The sequence below is a fragment of the Bufo bufo genome, chromosome 1 (genome assembly GCF_905171765.1).
Source record: "Bufo bufo chromosome 1, aBufBuf1.1, whole genome shotgun sequence".
Taxonomy (NCBI): Eukaryota; Metazoa; Chordata; class Amphibia; order Anura; family Bufonidae; genus Bufo; species Bufo bufo.
In genome coordinates, this window is record NC_053389.1 from 774,309,709 (window position 1) to 774,324,926 (window position 15,218).

At 44.1% G+C, this 15,218-nt stretch overlaps 2 protein-coding genes across 2 annotated transcripts in view; both read left to right on the plus strand.

The window, feature by feature from the left end:
• The window catches only part of LOC120986334 (chromaffin granule amine transporter-like), a 309,248-nt gene that overhangs the window by 229,432 nt on the left and 64,598 nt on the right, over window positions 1–15,218 (plus strand). Inside the window, exons 11-13 of the mRNA XM_040414857.1 lie at window positions 2,136–2,214; window positions 2,300–2,351; window positions 2,590–2,773. Coding sequence (XP_040270791.1) covers window positions 2,136–2,214; window positions 2,300–2,351; window positions 2,590–2,773 — 315 coding nt within the window. The remainder of the gene's footprint in view (window positions 1–2,135; window positions 2,215–2,299; window positions 2,352–2,589; window positions 2,774–15,218) is intronic.
• Window positions 1–15,218, plus strand: part of LOC120987787 (chromaffin granule amine transporter-like) — a 520,630-nt gene that overhangs the window by 229,363 nt on the left and 276,049 nt on the right. The window lies entirely within an intron of this gene.

The following is a 15,218-nucleotide window of genomic DNA, read 5'->3' on the forward strand; positions in this document are numbered from 1 at the left end:
CCTGGAATTTCAAACGTCTTGATGCTGCAATGCCTGAAAAATTGTGTATTTTGCACAAAAAAAGGTGTTTTATTAATAAAAGAATCAAACCCCTGTATTTAGAGGGTTTATCTCACACGCCCTGAACCAGACTAGGCCTACTTTTATTTTTGTTTGCCCAAAATGGCTGTATTTCAAATACCTGAATAGAACCCGTGTATATACAGGGTGTATCTCACACACCCTGATCCACACTAGGCCGCAATTAAATTTGTTGGCCCAAAATGGCTGTATTTCAAATACCTGAATAGAACTCCTGTATTTAAAGGGTGTATCTCACACGCCCTGATCCACACTAGGACGCTATCAAAGAATTGTGCCCAAAATGGCTTTATTTCAAATAACTGAATATAAAGACACTATTTAAAGGCGGTATCTCACAATGACATCTGCAGCAAAGGCTGCCAACTAATTTTTTTTTGCCCAAACGGGTGTTTGTTTAATAACTGAATTTGACAGCATTATATAACCCTGGAATTCCACACGTGCTGATGCTGTAAGGCCAGAAAGATAGTGGAATCTGGCAAAAAAATGTGTTTTTAAAAATCAAGAAAATGATGGCTGTATTTCTAGCTTAAATTGCACACTGACTAATCCAGATGTTGTATATTGCCAAAAAAGTGTTTTTTTTGGTAACAGAATATGAAAGCTGTATATATTAAACTTGAATTTAACACTTGCAGATCAGGAAAAAAAAATTTTTTGGCCAACAAAGTGTGTTTTTAAAAACCCAGAAAATGATGGCTGTATTTCTAGCTTAAATTGCACACTGACTAATCCAGATGTTGTATATTGCCAAAAAAGTGTTTTTTTGGTAACAGAATATGAAAGCTGTATATATTAAACTTGAATTTAACACTTGCAGATCTGGAAAATATATTTTTTGGGCAAAAAAGTGTGTTTTTAAAAACCCAGAAAATGATGGCTGTATTTCTAGCTTAAAGAGGACCTTTAACTAGAATAAAAAATCTAAACTAAGCATACAGACATGGAGAGCGGCGCCCAGGGATCTCCCTGCACTTACTATTATCCCTGGGCGCCGCTCCGTTCTCCGGTATAGGCTCCGGTATCTTCATATGTTCGGCTCAACTGGGTGGAGCCTGCCGGCGTCTCCTTCTCCCAGGCTGTAGCGCTGGCCAATCGCAGAGCTCAGCTCATAGCCAGAGAGGTTTTTTTTCTCTCAGGCTATGAGCTGAGCTCTGCGATTGGCCAGCACTCCAGCCTGGGAGAAGGAGACGCTGGCAGGCTCCACCCACTCTCCATGTCTGTATGCTTAGTTTAGATTTTTTATTCTAGTGAAAGGTCCTCTTTAAATTGCACACTGACTAATCCAGATGTTGTATATTGCCCAAAAAGTTTTTTTTTTTTTGTAACAGAATATGAAAGCTGTATATATTAAAATTGAATTTAACACTTGCAGATCAGGAAAATAGTGTTTTTTGGCAAAAAAGTATGTTTTTAAAAACCCAGAAAATGATGGCTGTATTTCTAGCTTAAATTGCACACTGACTAAGCCTGCAAATGCACCAGATGTTGTAAATTGCCCAAAAAATTGTGATTTTCAATGTCCCAAAAGCTCAGATGCAGTGCTAGTGCACTGATCTTGCATAAAATTGCTGCCACCACCCACCTAGCTGACTTATAAAAGTTATTTTTTTTCAGTCACTGGGCTCAGGGCAGGATAAGAAAATTGTGCCCTGCACCCACAAAACACAATGTATGTAGATCGCTGAGTTAGATTTAGGTTTTGAGCAAAGATTCAGTCCTATTCTCTCCCTGAAATCACCAGCAGCATCCTCTCCCTACACTGATCAGAGCAGAGTGACGTGCAGCGCTACGTGACTCCAGCTTATATAGAGGCTGGGTCACATGCTACCTTCTAAGGTCAGATAGTTAAACGCTGGTTAATTGGCTGCTGTGCAGCCTTTCAAAAAGCGCCAAGAAAGCGCCAAACACCGAACCCGAACTTTTACTGAAATGTTCGGGTCCGGGGTCCAAAAATCCTAAAGTTCGGTATGAACCTGAACTTTACAGTTCAGGTTCGCTCAACCCTAACCATAACCCCTGGTATAATCTGCACATGTTTACTTTAACAGGTTTGGCGTTCCTATTTTCCTCCACCATGTACCTCCTATGTACCTACCTGTTTGGCACTCTGTCATACAAGATGGGGAGGTCAGTCTATTCTTATTCTATTGGTACATATTCAATGTCATGAATTCACTGAACACTGAGTCAACCAGTGTCTTCTTTCTTTCAGGTGGCTGTGTGCATTTCTCGGGATGATAGTCACAGGAATTGGTCTCTTTTTGGTCAGTATAGAAAGCTTAGTACATGGTAGAAAGTCCTCTGCCTCATGGGTTCACCTGCTTTTGCATGGTCTAATGTCAATCTGGTGGCACCAATGGATATTTAGTCCCCATCTACTGATGCCTCAAATGTACACATTCAGACACCTAGCATGACAAAATGTTAATGCAATTAAAATAAAATAAAATTGTATGTTTCTAATCTGTATATTGTTCATCTATATACTCCTTTCCCATCTAGGTTCCACTAGCTTCCAATATATATGGTCTTATTGGTCCTATGGCTGCCCTTGGACTTTCCTTTGGAATGGTTGATTCATCAATATCGCCTATCATGGGACAACTGGTAGATCTACGTCATACATCTGTATACGGTGGGATATATGCTGTTTTAAACATTGCTCTATGCGTGGGATTTGCTTTAGGTACGATTTTCTTTACATTGTCTACTTTATGTATGTAATGTCTGATAAGTGGTGTATAAAACTGGGATCTATATGACAGGGTATAGGACAAAGTTGTTGGTTATGCTTCAATGGAGGTGGATTGTCAATGAAATTAAGAGCCTATTTTCACAGGCCTATACTCAGGGGAATGATCAGGAAAAAACTGTTCATTCCCGATCATTGCCCTCTTGTTAGCAGTATTCACATGCATTCACTTTTACTGCTGCTGTATGGGTATAAAAGATCCTATGATCGCCCACCCCTATAGTTTCATTGTTGGTGGCAGCACAAGCAATGTTTTTTAAGCTGCACAATCAATCGGTTCACTTGATAAAAGAGAGTTTGCTTCATTGTTGGTTTAATTTTCAGCATATTCGCATGATCCAGTTAATAGGAATGAGTATGAAAATTAATTCCCAATAATTGGCCTGATCATCTGCCCTTATAGTGATTGGCTATATTACTAACTGCACATGTGGTATCCTTTTCTGATATTACAAACAACTTTAAGCATTAAGCATATAGCAAACAATACAATGAAACATAAAACTAAAACAAAACCTTCAGTATAGTGGATATCAATCCACTTGAGATTAAATTCACAGACACCAGGTAGGGTGCAATTCATGAGGACATGTGCCTGTTTGTGTTTTACTTTTTTCTTGCCTCACGGACTTTGTATTCTGTCCACCTGACAGAAAACCACACCTGTGCCAATATTCAAAAAGGGGCCAAAAACAGAGCCTGGAAACTATAGGCCGGTAAGTTTAACATCTGTTGTGGGTAAACTGTTTGAAGGTTTTCTGAGAGATGCTATCTTAGAGCATCTCAACGGAAATAAGCAAATAACGCCATATCAGCATGGCTTCGTGAGGGATCGTCATGTCAGACTAATTTAATCAGTTTCTATGAGGAGGTAAGTTCTAGACTTGACAGCGGCAAATCAATGGATGTCGTATATCTGGACTTCTCCAAAGCATTTGACACTGTACCACATAAAAGGTTAGTATATAAAATGAGAATGCTCGGACTGGGAGAAAACATCTGTATGTGGGTAAGTAACTGGCTCAATGATAGAAAACAGAGGGTGGTTATTAACGGTACACACTCAGATTGGGTCACTGTCCCTAGTGGAGTACCTCAGGGGTCAGTATTGGGCCCTATTCTCTTCAATATATTTATTAATGATCTTGTAGAAGGCTTGCATAGTAAAATATCAATTTTCGCAGATGACACTAAACTGTGTAAAGTAATTTACACTGATGAGGACAGTATACTACTACGGAGGGATCTGGATAGATTGGAGGCTTGGGCAGATAAGTGGCAGATGAGGTTTAACACTGATAAATGTAAAGTTATGCACATGGGAAGGAAAAATGCAAGTCACCCGTACATACTAAATGGTAAAACACTGGGTAACACTGACATTGAAAAGGATCTAGGAATTTTAATAAACAGCAAACTAAGCAGCAAAAATCAGTGTCAGGCAGCTGCTGCCAAGGCCAATAAGATAATGGGTTGCATCAGAAGGGGCATAGATTCCCATGATATGAACATAGTCCTACCACTTTACAAATCGCTAGTCAGACCACACATGGAGTACTGTGTACAGTTCTGGGCTCCTGTAAACAAGGCAGACATAGCAGAGCTGGAGAGGGTTCAGAGGAGGGCAACTAAAGTAATAACTGGAATGGGGCAACTACAGTACCCTGAAAGATTATCAAAATTAGGGTTATTCACTTTAGAAAAAAGACGACTGAGGGGAGATCTAATTAATATGTATAAATATATCAGGGGTCAGTACAGAGATCTATCCCATCAGCTATTCATCCCCAGGACTGGGACTGTGACGAGGGGACATCCTCTGCGTCTGGAGGAAAGAAGGTTTGTACACAAACATAGAAGAGGATTCTTTACGGTAAGAGCAGTGAGACTATGGAACTCTCTGCCTGAGGAGGTGGTGATGGTGAGTACACTAAAGGAATTCAAGAGGGGCCTGGACGTATTTCTGGAGCTTAATAATATTACAGGCTATAGCTACTAGAGAGGGTTCGTTGATCCAGGGAGTTATTCTGATTGCATGATTGGAGTCGGGAAGGAATTTATTATTCCCCTAAAGTGGAGAAAATTGGCTTCTACCTCACAGGGTTTTTTGCCTTCCTCTGGATCAACTTGCAGGATAACTGTCACGAGGGTATCAAGAGCCACGTCTGACTCCATTATACCCGGGGTCAGGAAGTCGCAGCGGGTGGCTGCGCGCTCTATATCTAAAGATCACGTTGTTTCTTAGTGATTGTTTTCTGTGTTTGCCTTGCTATCCTTTTTGTCTCACTCAGGGATCCGTAGCTTCTCCTCCTCAGCTGTTTCTTGTCTGCCACTCCCAACCTCCTTATATTCTCCCCTCACACTTCTCTAGTTGCCAGTTATAGAGCTTCCTGCCTGGACATCTATACTGACCCACTGGAGTTGTGAATCCTGGTTGTCGTTCCAGAGTGCTTCCCTCCGGATCCCTGTTGGGCTTATTGTTGTCTCCTGTTGTCGCCCTCCTGGGATTATATGTTGAGTCTGTGTTGTCTGTCCTCCCCTTGGTGTTTTCCCTTAGAGCTAGTGGTGCGGACTAGTGTTCCCACCGCCCTGTTCACTATCTAGGGCTCAGCTCAGGGAAAGCCAGGGCTTTAGGCACGTGATCGGCGTACGGGTGAGGAACCCGTCTAGGGACGTCAGGGCAGCCAGGTGCCAGCCGCAAGGTGAGTCAGGGGTCACCACCTTCCCTCTCACTTGGGCAGGGCCTTCCTCGTTCCCTCCCTCTGTGTCACGTATGTGATAGTCACGCCGACCGTGATATTATAACTGGCCATTACTTTTTGAAAAAAATAAATAAAAAAAAAGATATATATTTTTTTTTTTTCTCTACTTAGAATCCAATATGGATCCTATTGATGCCTTGGCAGAACAGCTTCAAGGCCTGTCTTTGGAGGTGGCAGGATTGAAGGCGTCTGTTCTCCAACAACAGCAGCAAATGCAGCAGACCGCACCCCCAGCGGTTGCTATGGGTAACCAGGTTGTTACTGAACCCAAGGTTGCTCTTCCTGACAGATTTTCTGGGGGAAGGGACAAATTTGCGACGTTCCGTGAGGCCTGCAAATTATATTTTAAGTTGCGCCCTTACTCCTCAGGTAATGAAGAACAGCGGGTAGGGATTGTCATTTCCCTGCTTCAGGGGGATCCGCAATCCTGGGCGTTCTCGTTACCCCTTGGTTCTCAGGCTCTTCGGTCAGTGGAGGGATTTTTTGGGGCTTTGGGTCTCATATATGATGACCCTGACCGAGTCGCCCTGGCTGAGTCGAAGTTACGGAGACTCCTACAGGGAGATCGGTCAGCAGAGGAATATTGCTCAGAGTTCCGTAGGTGGGCTACGGATACTCAGTGGAACGACCCGGCTCTCAGGAGTCAGTTCTGCTCTGGGTTATCTGAAAGGGTTAAGGATGCACTGGCGCTGTATGAGACCCCCCTTTCCCTTGATGCTGTTATGTCCCTCTCTATCAGAATAGATAGACGTCTTAGGGAGAGATCGAAAGTTCCTGAGCAATTGGTTACCTCTCCCAAGCAACAGTCAGCCTGTACTGACTTAGATGAGCCTATGCAGCTAGGGGGAACTTCTCGTCAGGTCCGTCCTCCCGAGGTTCGCCGTATGGGGGGGGCTTGTTTTTTCTGTGGGGGGAAGGGTCATTTCATTAATGTCTGTCCCTCCTTTCTCAAAAACAAAAGACCGTCGGAAAACTACTAACCCCGGGCTGTGCGGAGGATGTCAGCCGGGGGGTATACGTTTCCTCCATACGAACATCTCAATTTGTGTTACCAGCGGTCATTGTTTTTGGTGTTAAGACGGAGTCTATTTCTTTTTTTCTAGACAGTGGAGCAGGGGTAAACTTGATTGATGCCCATTTTGCCCGCACTATGGGTTTGTCTCTCTGTACGTTGCAGAGACCTATTCCCGTATTCGCTATAGATTCTGCTCCTCTGTCTCAGAGAAACCTCACCCACATTGTTCATAATTTACACCTTCGGTTAGGGGACCACCATAATAAGTGTATTTCATGTTACGTTCTGGAGGGCCTTCCCTCTCCGGTGGTATTGGGTCTTCCCTGGTTGGTAGCGCACAATCCAGTGGTGGATTGGCAGGCCAGGGAGATATTGGAGTGGAGTGAGCATTGCAGAGAGAATTGCTTAAATAACAATTGCTTAATCGCCTCCATAGCTCCCCTACCTACATTTATTTCGCACTTTGAGGACGTTTTTTCTGAAAAGGGTTGTCAGAAGCTACCACCTCATCGTCCTTATGATTGCCCGGTTAACCTGATTCCCGGGGCAAAATTACCCAAGTCCAGGTTGTATAATCTTTCGGGTCCCGAGAGACAAGCCATGAAAGATTATATCTCCGAGAGTCTGGCTAAGGGACACATCAGACCCTCTTCTTCACCCGTGGCTGCAGGGTTTTTCTTTGTTAAAAATAAAGATGGGGGCCTGCGTCCTTGCTTAGATTTCCGTGAGTTAAACCAGATAACCATCCGTGACCCATACCCTCTTCCTCTCATTCCTGACCTTTTTAATCAGATTGCGGGTGCTAAGTGGTTCTCCAAACTTGATCTTAGGGGGGCCTACAATCTGATTCGTATCAAGGAAGGGGATGAGTGGAAGACAGCTTTTAACACCCCTGAGGGGCATTATGAAAATCTAGTTATGCCTTTCGGTCTGACCAATGCCCCTGCTGTCTTCCAACATTTCGTTAATGATATTTTTAGTCATCTCATCGGCAGGTTTGTAGTCATATACCTAGATGATATCTTAATTTATTCGGCTGATCTGAAAACACATGAGGTGCATGTCAGGCAAGTACTGCAGGTCCTACGGACGAATAAATTATATGCGAAAATTGAAAAATGTGTTTTCGCCGTTCAGGAATTACAGTTCCTGGGATATCTATTATCTGCTTCAGGTTTCCGCATGGATCCTGGGAAGGTCCAGGCAATTTTAGATTGGGATCTTCCTGAGAACCTTAAAGCCCTACAACGGTTTTTGGGTTTCGCTAATTTCTATAGAAAGTTCATTAAAAATTATTCAGTGATCGTTAAACCCCTTACCGACATAACTAGGAAGGGGACGGATTTTTCCAAATGGTCTGACGCCGCTAAAGATGCATTTTCCTCTCTAAAGGAGAGGTTTACCTCGGCACCTGTTCTAATTCAACCTGATGTCTCCCAGCCTTTTATTGTCGAGGTAGATGCGTCAGAGGTGGGAGTGGGGGCTGTATTGTCTCAGGGTCCGTCTCCTGGCAAATGGCGTCCTTGCGCTTTCTTTTCCAAAAAATTATCTTCTGCAGAGAAGAATTATGATATTGGAAATAGGGAACTGTTGGCGATTAAACTGGCGCTTGAAGAGTGGCGTCACTTCTTAGAGGGAGCAATCCACCCCGTCACGGTGATTACGGATCACAAAAACCTTCTGTACCTAGAATCGGCTAAGCGTCTCACCCCTAGACAAGCTAGGTGGTCGCTATTCTTTACCAGATTTAACTTTGTAATCACCTATCGTCCTGGGGCAAAAAATACCAAGGCAGACGCATTATCTCGTAGTTTCCCTGGAGGGGGTAATGTTAGTGATCCGGTACCTATTTTACAAAGAGGAGTGGTTGTCTCTGCTGTACACTCTGTTCTAGAGGGAAAGGTGTTAGAGGCTCAGGGGGACGCCCCGGCCTCTTGCCCCTCAGAGAAATTGTTTGTACCGTTAAACCTGCGTCTTGAATTATTAAAAGAACATCATAATTCGGCACTTGCTGGACACCCGGGTAGTAAAGCAACCTTGGAGCTATTATCTCGTCGTTTTTGGTGGCCAAGGTTGCGTCAGGATGTAATGGATTTCGTGTCTACTTGTTCTACTTGTGCACGCGCGAAAGTCTCTCATACACGTCCAGCAGGGTCTTTATTGCCACTTTTCATCCCCAATAGGCCATGGACACATCTGTCAATGGATTTCATCACTGACTTACCGTTGTCGGCGGGTAAAACTGTTATCTTGGTAGTAGTAGACAGGTTTAGCAAAATGGTACACTTTATTGCGCTACCCGCACTTCCTAATGCTAAAACTCTTGCTCAGGTGTTTATCAGTGAAATCGTGAAGCTTCACGGGGTCCCTTCCGATGTGGTTTCGGATCGGGGTACCCAGTTTATTTCTAAGTTTTGGAAAGCTTTTTGTTCCCGTTTGGGGGTTCACTTGTCCTTTTCCTCAGCTTTCCATCCTCAGTCGAATGGACAGACTGAGCGTACCAAGCAAAACCTGGAAACATATTTAAGGTGTTTTGTGTCTGAAAACCAAGAGTTGTGGTCATCATATTTACCGTTAGCTGAGTTTGCCATAAATAATCATTATCAGGAGTCCACTGGCAAGTCACCATTCCTTGGTGCATACGGTTTTCATCCCCAATTTTGTACTTTCAAAGAGGGGGGGTCTTCTGGGGTTCCCGAAGAGGAAAGGTTTTCTTCATCTCTTTCATCGGTATGGCAGAAGGTGCAAGTTAACTTGAAAAAGATGAGTGGTAAATATAAATGCATGGCCGATAAGAAACGGTCGCCAGGTCCGGACCTAGGAGTGAATGACTATGTGTGGTTGTCTACTAGGAATATTAAGTTGAAGGTTCCTTCTTGGAAACTGGGCCCTAGGTTCATTGGTCCCTATAAAATAGTAGCCGTCATTAACCCTGTGGCTTTTCGCCTGGAGCTACCTCAGACTTTTAAGATCCATAACGTCTTCCATAAATCGTTACTCAAGAAGTATGTTCCACCTCTAGAACCATCGCCGCTGCCACCTCCTCCTGTTATTGTGGCTGGTAATCTGGAGTTTCAAATAGCCAGAATTGTTGATTCTCGTCGGGTCCGCCGCTCTCTTCAGTATCTGGTGCATTGGAGGGGTTACGGTCCCGAGGAAAGAATGTGGGTTCCAGCGTCAGAGGTAAACGCCAACAGGTTAATTCAGGCTTTCCATGCCTCTCATCCGGGGAGACCTGGTCCTGAGTGTCCGGAGGCCCCTCGTGAAAGGGGGGGTACTGTCACGAGGGTATCAAGAGCCACGTCTGACTCCGTTATACCCGGGGTCAGGAAGTCGCAGCGGGTGGCTGCGCGCTCTATATCTAAAGATCACGTTGTTTCTTAGTGATTGTTTTCTGTGTTTGCCTTGCTATCCTTTTTGTCTCACTCAGGGATCCGTAGCTTCTCCTCCTCAGCTGTTTCTTGTCTGCCACTCCCAACCTCCTTATATTCTCCCCTCACACTTCTCTAGTTGCCAGTTATAGAGCTTCCTGCCTGGACATCTATACTGACCCACTGGAGTTGTGAATCCTGGTTGTCGTTCCAGAGTGCTTCCCTCCGGATCCCTGTTGGGCTTATTGTTGTCTCCTGTTGTCGCCCTCCTGGGATTATATGTTGAGTCTGTGTTGTCTGTCCTCCCCTTGGTGTTTTCCCTTAGAGCTAGTGGTGCGGACTAGTGTTCCCACCGCCCTGTTCACTATCTAGGGCTCAGCTCAGGGAAAGCCAGGGCTTTAGGCACGTGATCGGCGTACGGGTGAGGAACCCGTCTAGGGACGTCAGGGCAGCCAGGTGCCAGCCGCAAGGTGAGTCAGGGTTCACCACCTTCCCTCTCACTTGGGCAGGGCCTTCCTCGTTCCCTCCCTCTGTGTCACGTATGTGATAGTCACGCCTACCGTGATAATAACAGGCCGAACTGGATGGACAAATGTCTTTTTTTGGCTTTATGTACTATGTTACTATGTTACTATGTTACTGGAATCTCTTATACACTCGGGATTTTATAGGTTTAATCCTCATACATTCACACAGTGAAGAGAGCCATTCAGAGATCCTCATATGTTTAAAAAAATAATAATATTTTGTGGCCAGGTGGGATTAACTGGGGTTAGTTCATGAGTAACGGTGCTTGCTGCACCGTGGTTTTTGGACTAAACCAAGGCCGCTTACCAAAACGTTACTCTCCCGGGACTGTAATGCTCGCTGCACTCTGGCCGCCCAGAGCTGCTTACCAAAACACAGTCCTCAGATAGTTGTGTCGTTCACCCAAGGTGACCACGACTGGGTTTGTAATAGACCATCTTAACTCTTACTTTTACAGCATTAAAAAGAAGGAAAAACATACACAAAAAGGCAAGACAACAATGACAACCAAGTATCAACCTCTAGACGTCTCTACTAACCAGTACTATCTTTTACGTGCGGCACAGAGTTATTTATTCCTGTAGTCTTCTCATACAGACTATGGACTATAATTCTCAGAGTCCCTGACTCTACACACAATATTCTGTAACCTTACACAACTTATCCAGTAATCCTTATCTCTTACCTTAATTCAGATGAAATGTATCCAGTTCTCCAATGACTATATCTAATCCGTCACCTCGCCTCAGTCCAGGTGGACTGGCCTCTGTTTAACGGCGATTCAGCCGGAGGTCTTTTCACTCCAGAAGTCTTAGACTTCCCCGTGGACGGTTTTCAGCCCACGTCTGGATGAAGACAGAGGATGTTGGATTCAGGTTTGAAGGACCAAGTTGTTATGTAATTTTTTTCTTCTATCAAGCCAGGATCTGAGTCATCTGAATTAAAAGGAAATAAAATTATTTATTTGTTAGCTAACAAAGAGACAGCACTGACAACGGTGTTATCAAAGTGGTGTCTGACATGTGGACAGAATGCATACTTCTTATACCTTCTAGCCAGCAGTGACAGTTATTACCACATTTCTATATTAGGCCCCTTTCACACGGGCGAGTATTCCGCGCGGATGCGATGCGTGAGGTGAACGCATTGCACCCGCACTGAATACCGACCCATTCATTTCTATGGGGCTGTTCACATAAGCGGTGATTTTCACGCATCACTTGTGCAATGCGTGAAAATCGCAGCATGCTCTATATTGTGCGTTTTTCACGCAACGCAGGCCCCATAGAAGTGAATGGGGTTGCGTGAAAATCGCAAGCATCCGCAAGCAAGTGCGGATGCCTTGCGATTTTCACGCACGGTTGCTAGGAGACGATCGGGATGGAGACCCGATCATTATTATTTCCCCCTATAACATGGTTATAAGGGAAAATAATAGCATTCTGAATATTGAATGCATAGTACAATAGCGCTGGAGGGGTTAAAAAAAATAAAAAAATAATTTAACTCACCTTAGTTGTCACTACCAGAGCTTTGAGACGTTCTCACAGCTCTGTTTCTCCACCCCTGTGATGAAGTCTTTACTTTCTGTTTCCTTCCTCCCAGCTGTTCCTCCTGCGGTTGATTTCCCTGCCTTTAAATCACCCCTCCTCCTATTGTAGGGCGTGGATTATATTTCTCATTTCAGTTGTAGCTCTTGCTTGAGTATCTTCACTTGTAGCTATCAGTTCACTGGACCTGTGTTCTGCTGCAGCAAGCACTCCGGATATTGCCAGCTGTCCTTGGATCCGTCTTCTCTGCGGCTGCAGCTCCTTCAGCTAAGTGTGCAGACATTGTTGTGTACCTGGTTATTTTCTGACTGGATCTGAGGTGGCCACGGTTCCCTCCATATACTGAGCAGGGCACCGGTGGCCGTGCCCCTTCCACTATTGTAGGGGTTACAGTGGTCATCAGTCTCAGGTACGCGGGCATGCCTCGTTCCGCCATTTGGATCCGGGCATGTGCTTTAGCAGCATAGGGAGAGCTTTGAGGGTCTGACAGGGGTCCCCCTTTATCCTCCCTAGTTTGGGTCCGGTCAGTAGCTCTTTTTACTGTGTATACTCTTGTTGCTCACATACAGCCGTGACATTAGTCCACTTGATTGCGATGCCGGCATCTCCTTCTGTCTCCTTTGCTGAACAGGACCTGTGGTGAGCATTCATTACAGGTAAAGGACCTGTGGTGACGTCACTCCGGTCCTCACATGATCCATCACATGATCTTTTACCATGGTGATGGATCATGTGATGGCCGGAGTGACGTCACCACAGGTCCTGTTCAGCAAAGGAGACAGAAGGAGATGTCGGCATCGCGATCAAGTGGACTAAGGTGAGTTAAATTACTTTTTATTTTTTTTTAACCACTCCAGCGCTACTAGAATTCAGAATGCTATTATTTTCCCTTATAACCATGTTATAAGGGAAAATAATACAATCTACAGAACACCGATCCCAAGCCCGAACTTCTGTGAAGAAGTTCGGGTTTGGGTACCAAACATGCGTGATTTTTCTCACGCGAGTGCAAAACGCATTACAATGTTTTGCACTCGCGCGGAAAAATTGCGGGTGTTCCCGTAACGCACCCGCACATTTTCCTGCAACGCCCGTCTGAAAGAGGCCTTAAGCATAAAGCATCAGTTATGGGATCACATGAGATATCTTGCGGTCAAGCTTAAGAAAGTTAATCTGATAACAGCCACTGATTAGCATCTGGAGGGGGAACTCCCTTTATTTGCTAACCAAGGCCTTACACAAAAAGAAAGCTTTAATAAAGAAAATCTAACCCCTTATAACACAATTTTACACAAAGTATTAATATTTCTGACACACATGTAATAGCAGTTTTGGAGCATCTATTCTTATGACTCTGTGCGGTGCCATTCCTGTATTATTCCTGCTATAAGTTTACAAATAACTTGCCAGGAGTAAAGATACTGCTTGGTGTTACCAGTAGCTGGTGTGTGAGACTCTGTCCAATCAGTGCCACTAGTGTCGCACTGTGTAGGGACACACCCCTGACTGGTAACACCCATCTGTAGCTTTACAGCAAGCTGCTGTTAATTCATTCATAAGCTTCTTGTAGGAATAACAGGAATGGCATAACATAGAGTCATAATAACAGATGCTCCAGAATTGCTATTACATGGGGGATGCAAGTACTAAGTACTAAAACAGACAGTGTTAAAAAGAACTATAAAAAAAAATACACAGGGTAGCGGACTAAACATCAGTGTTTGATAAGGGCTAAAGCTGTTTATTTCAATCTCCTCACAGTTCCAAACTTTTTGGGGGGTTGTTGAATTTATTAAAACCGGCATATAAGTGATTACTACACCAACACCCAGTGTAGTGCACAAAATTATCTGTGGGTGATAATGAAATTAGGCCTAAAACTGTTTCCCTTTATTTCTATCTCCTCATGGTTCCAGTTTTTTTTGGAGGTTGTTAAAATGATTAAAACCAGCATATAGGTGATTACTACACCAATACACACAGGGTAGTGCACAACATTATCTGTGAGTCATAATGTGGCCTCCATTGTGCCACTGCCGCCTTCATGCCTCTACTCTTGCCTGCCAACCATTATCTTCCTTAAGGCTGCTGCTGTCTTCATTATGCTGCTTCCTGCCTGCCTGCCAACATGTACCATATGGCTTCTGCTGCCACCTCAGCTGCTGCTTTTCCTCACTGCTAATCCCCTACTGCCACCGCTCTAAACGCAAAGCATCTGCTACTACCTCCACTACTACCACTACCACCAGTATTACTACTAGTGATGAGCGGCAGGGGCAATATTAGAATTTGTGATATTTCGTGAATATTCGCCATATATTCGCGAATTTGAGAATTTGTTATCTCCAGTCATTATTTTCTTGATTGTGGAAATCGGCAATTGAAAAATTTGCAATAAAAATTAGCATTACAAAAATTTGCAATCAGCACTACTCCTAAAGTCAAAGATATTACAGCCTTCTCATTGGCCCACAAGCTAGAAGCAGGGAGGGATCATGTGTACCGATTAAAAAATAAAATCTTGAATATTCGAAATTACGAATATATATCACAATATTCTAAATATTCGTGAATTCTCACGATAAAAATTCGCAATTCGAATACTCGTGATCAACACAAATTACTACTACTACTACACATAGACAGCCCACCAACTGACTTGTGTCACCGTCTTAGGTTCCTGTGCATGTGTATTTCTACCTCTGAGATTTGCACATGTTGTTAGCAGCTTAGGGAGAGAATCAGGGATTGCTAGGAGGTGACCTCTTTGTTCCCTAGGTTTGGGGCCTAGTCTGTTGTTGTTTTGTTGTGGTTCCCTTTGGTTGTCTTTTCTTCCCCGTACTACCCGTGACACCTTGTATGTTCCATGCTATGCCGCACTGCTGCTGCTCCCAATTAAAAGGGAGAATTTCATAATGAGCCACTTGTTCTTCTGACAATCAACACTTTCCTTGTTTTATGGGCAGGCATTCTGACCCTGTCAAGGCATCATTTTTGGATGCTTGATCCGCCAACAAGCCACTTTTTTAGCCCTTATTTGTGTTGAGCGAGCATGCTCGGCCGAATACCAGTTCGGCCCGATCATCGCTATGCTCGGCACTTCGCGGTACTCGACCGAGCACCGCATGTGCTCGAGCGCAATGCTCGAGTCTC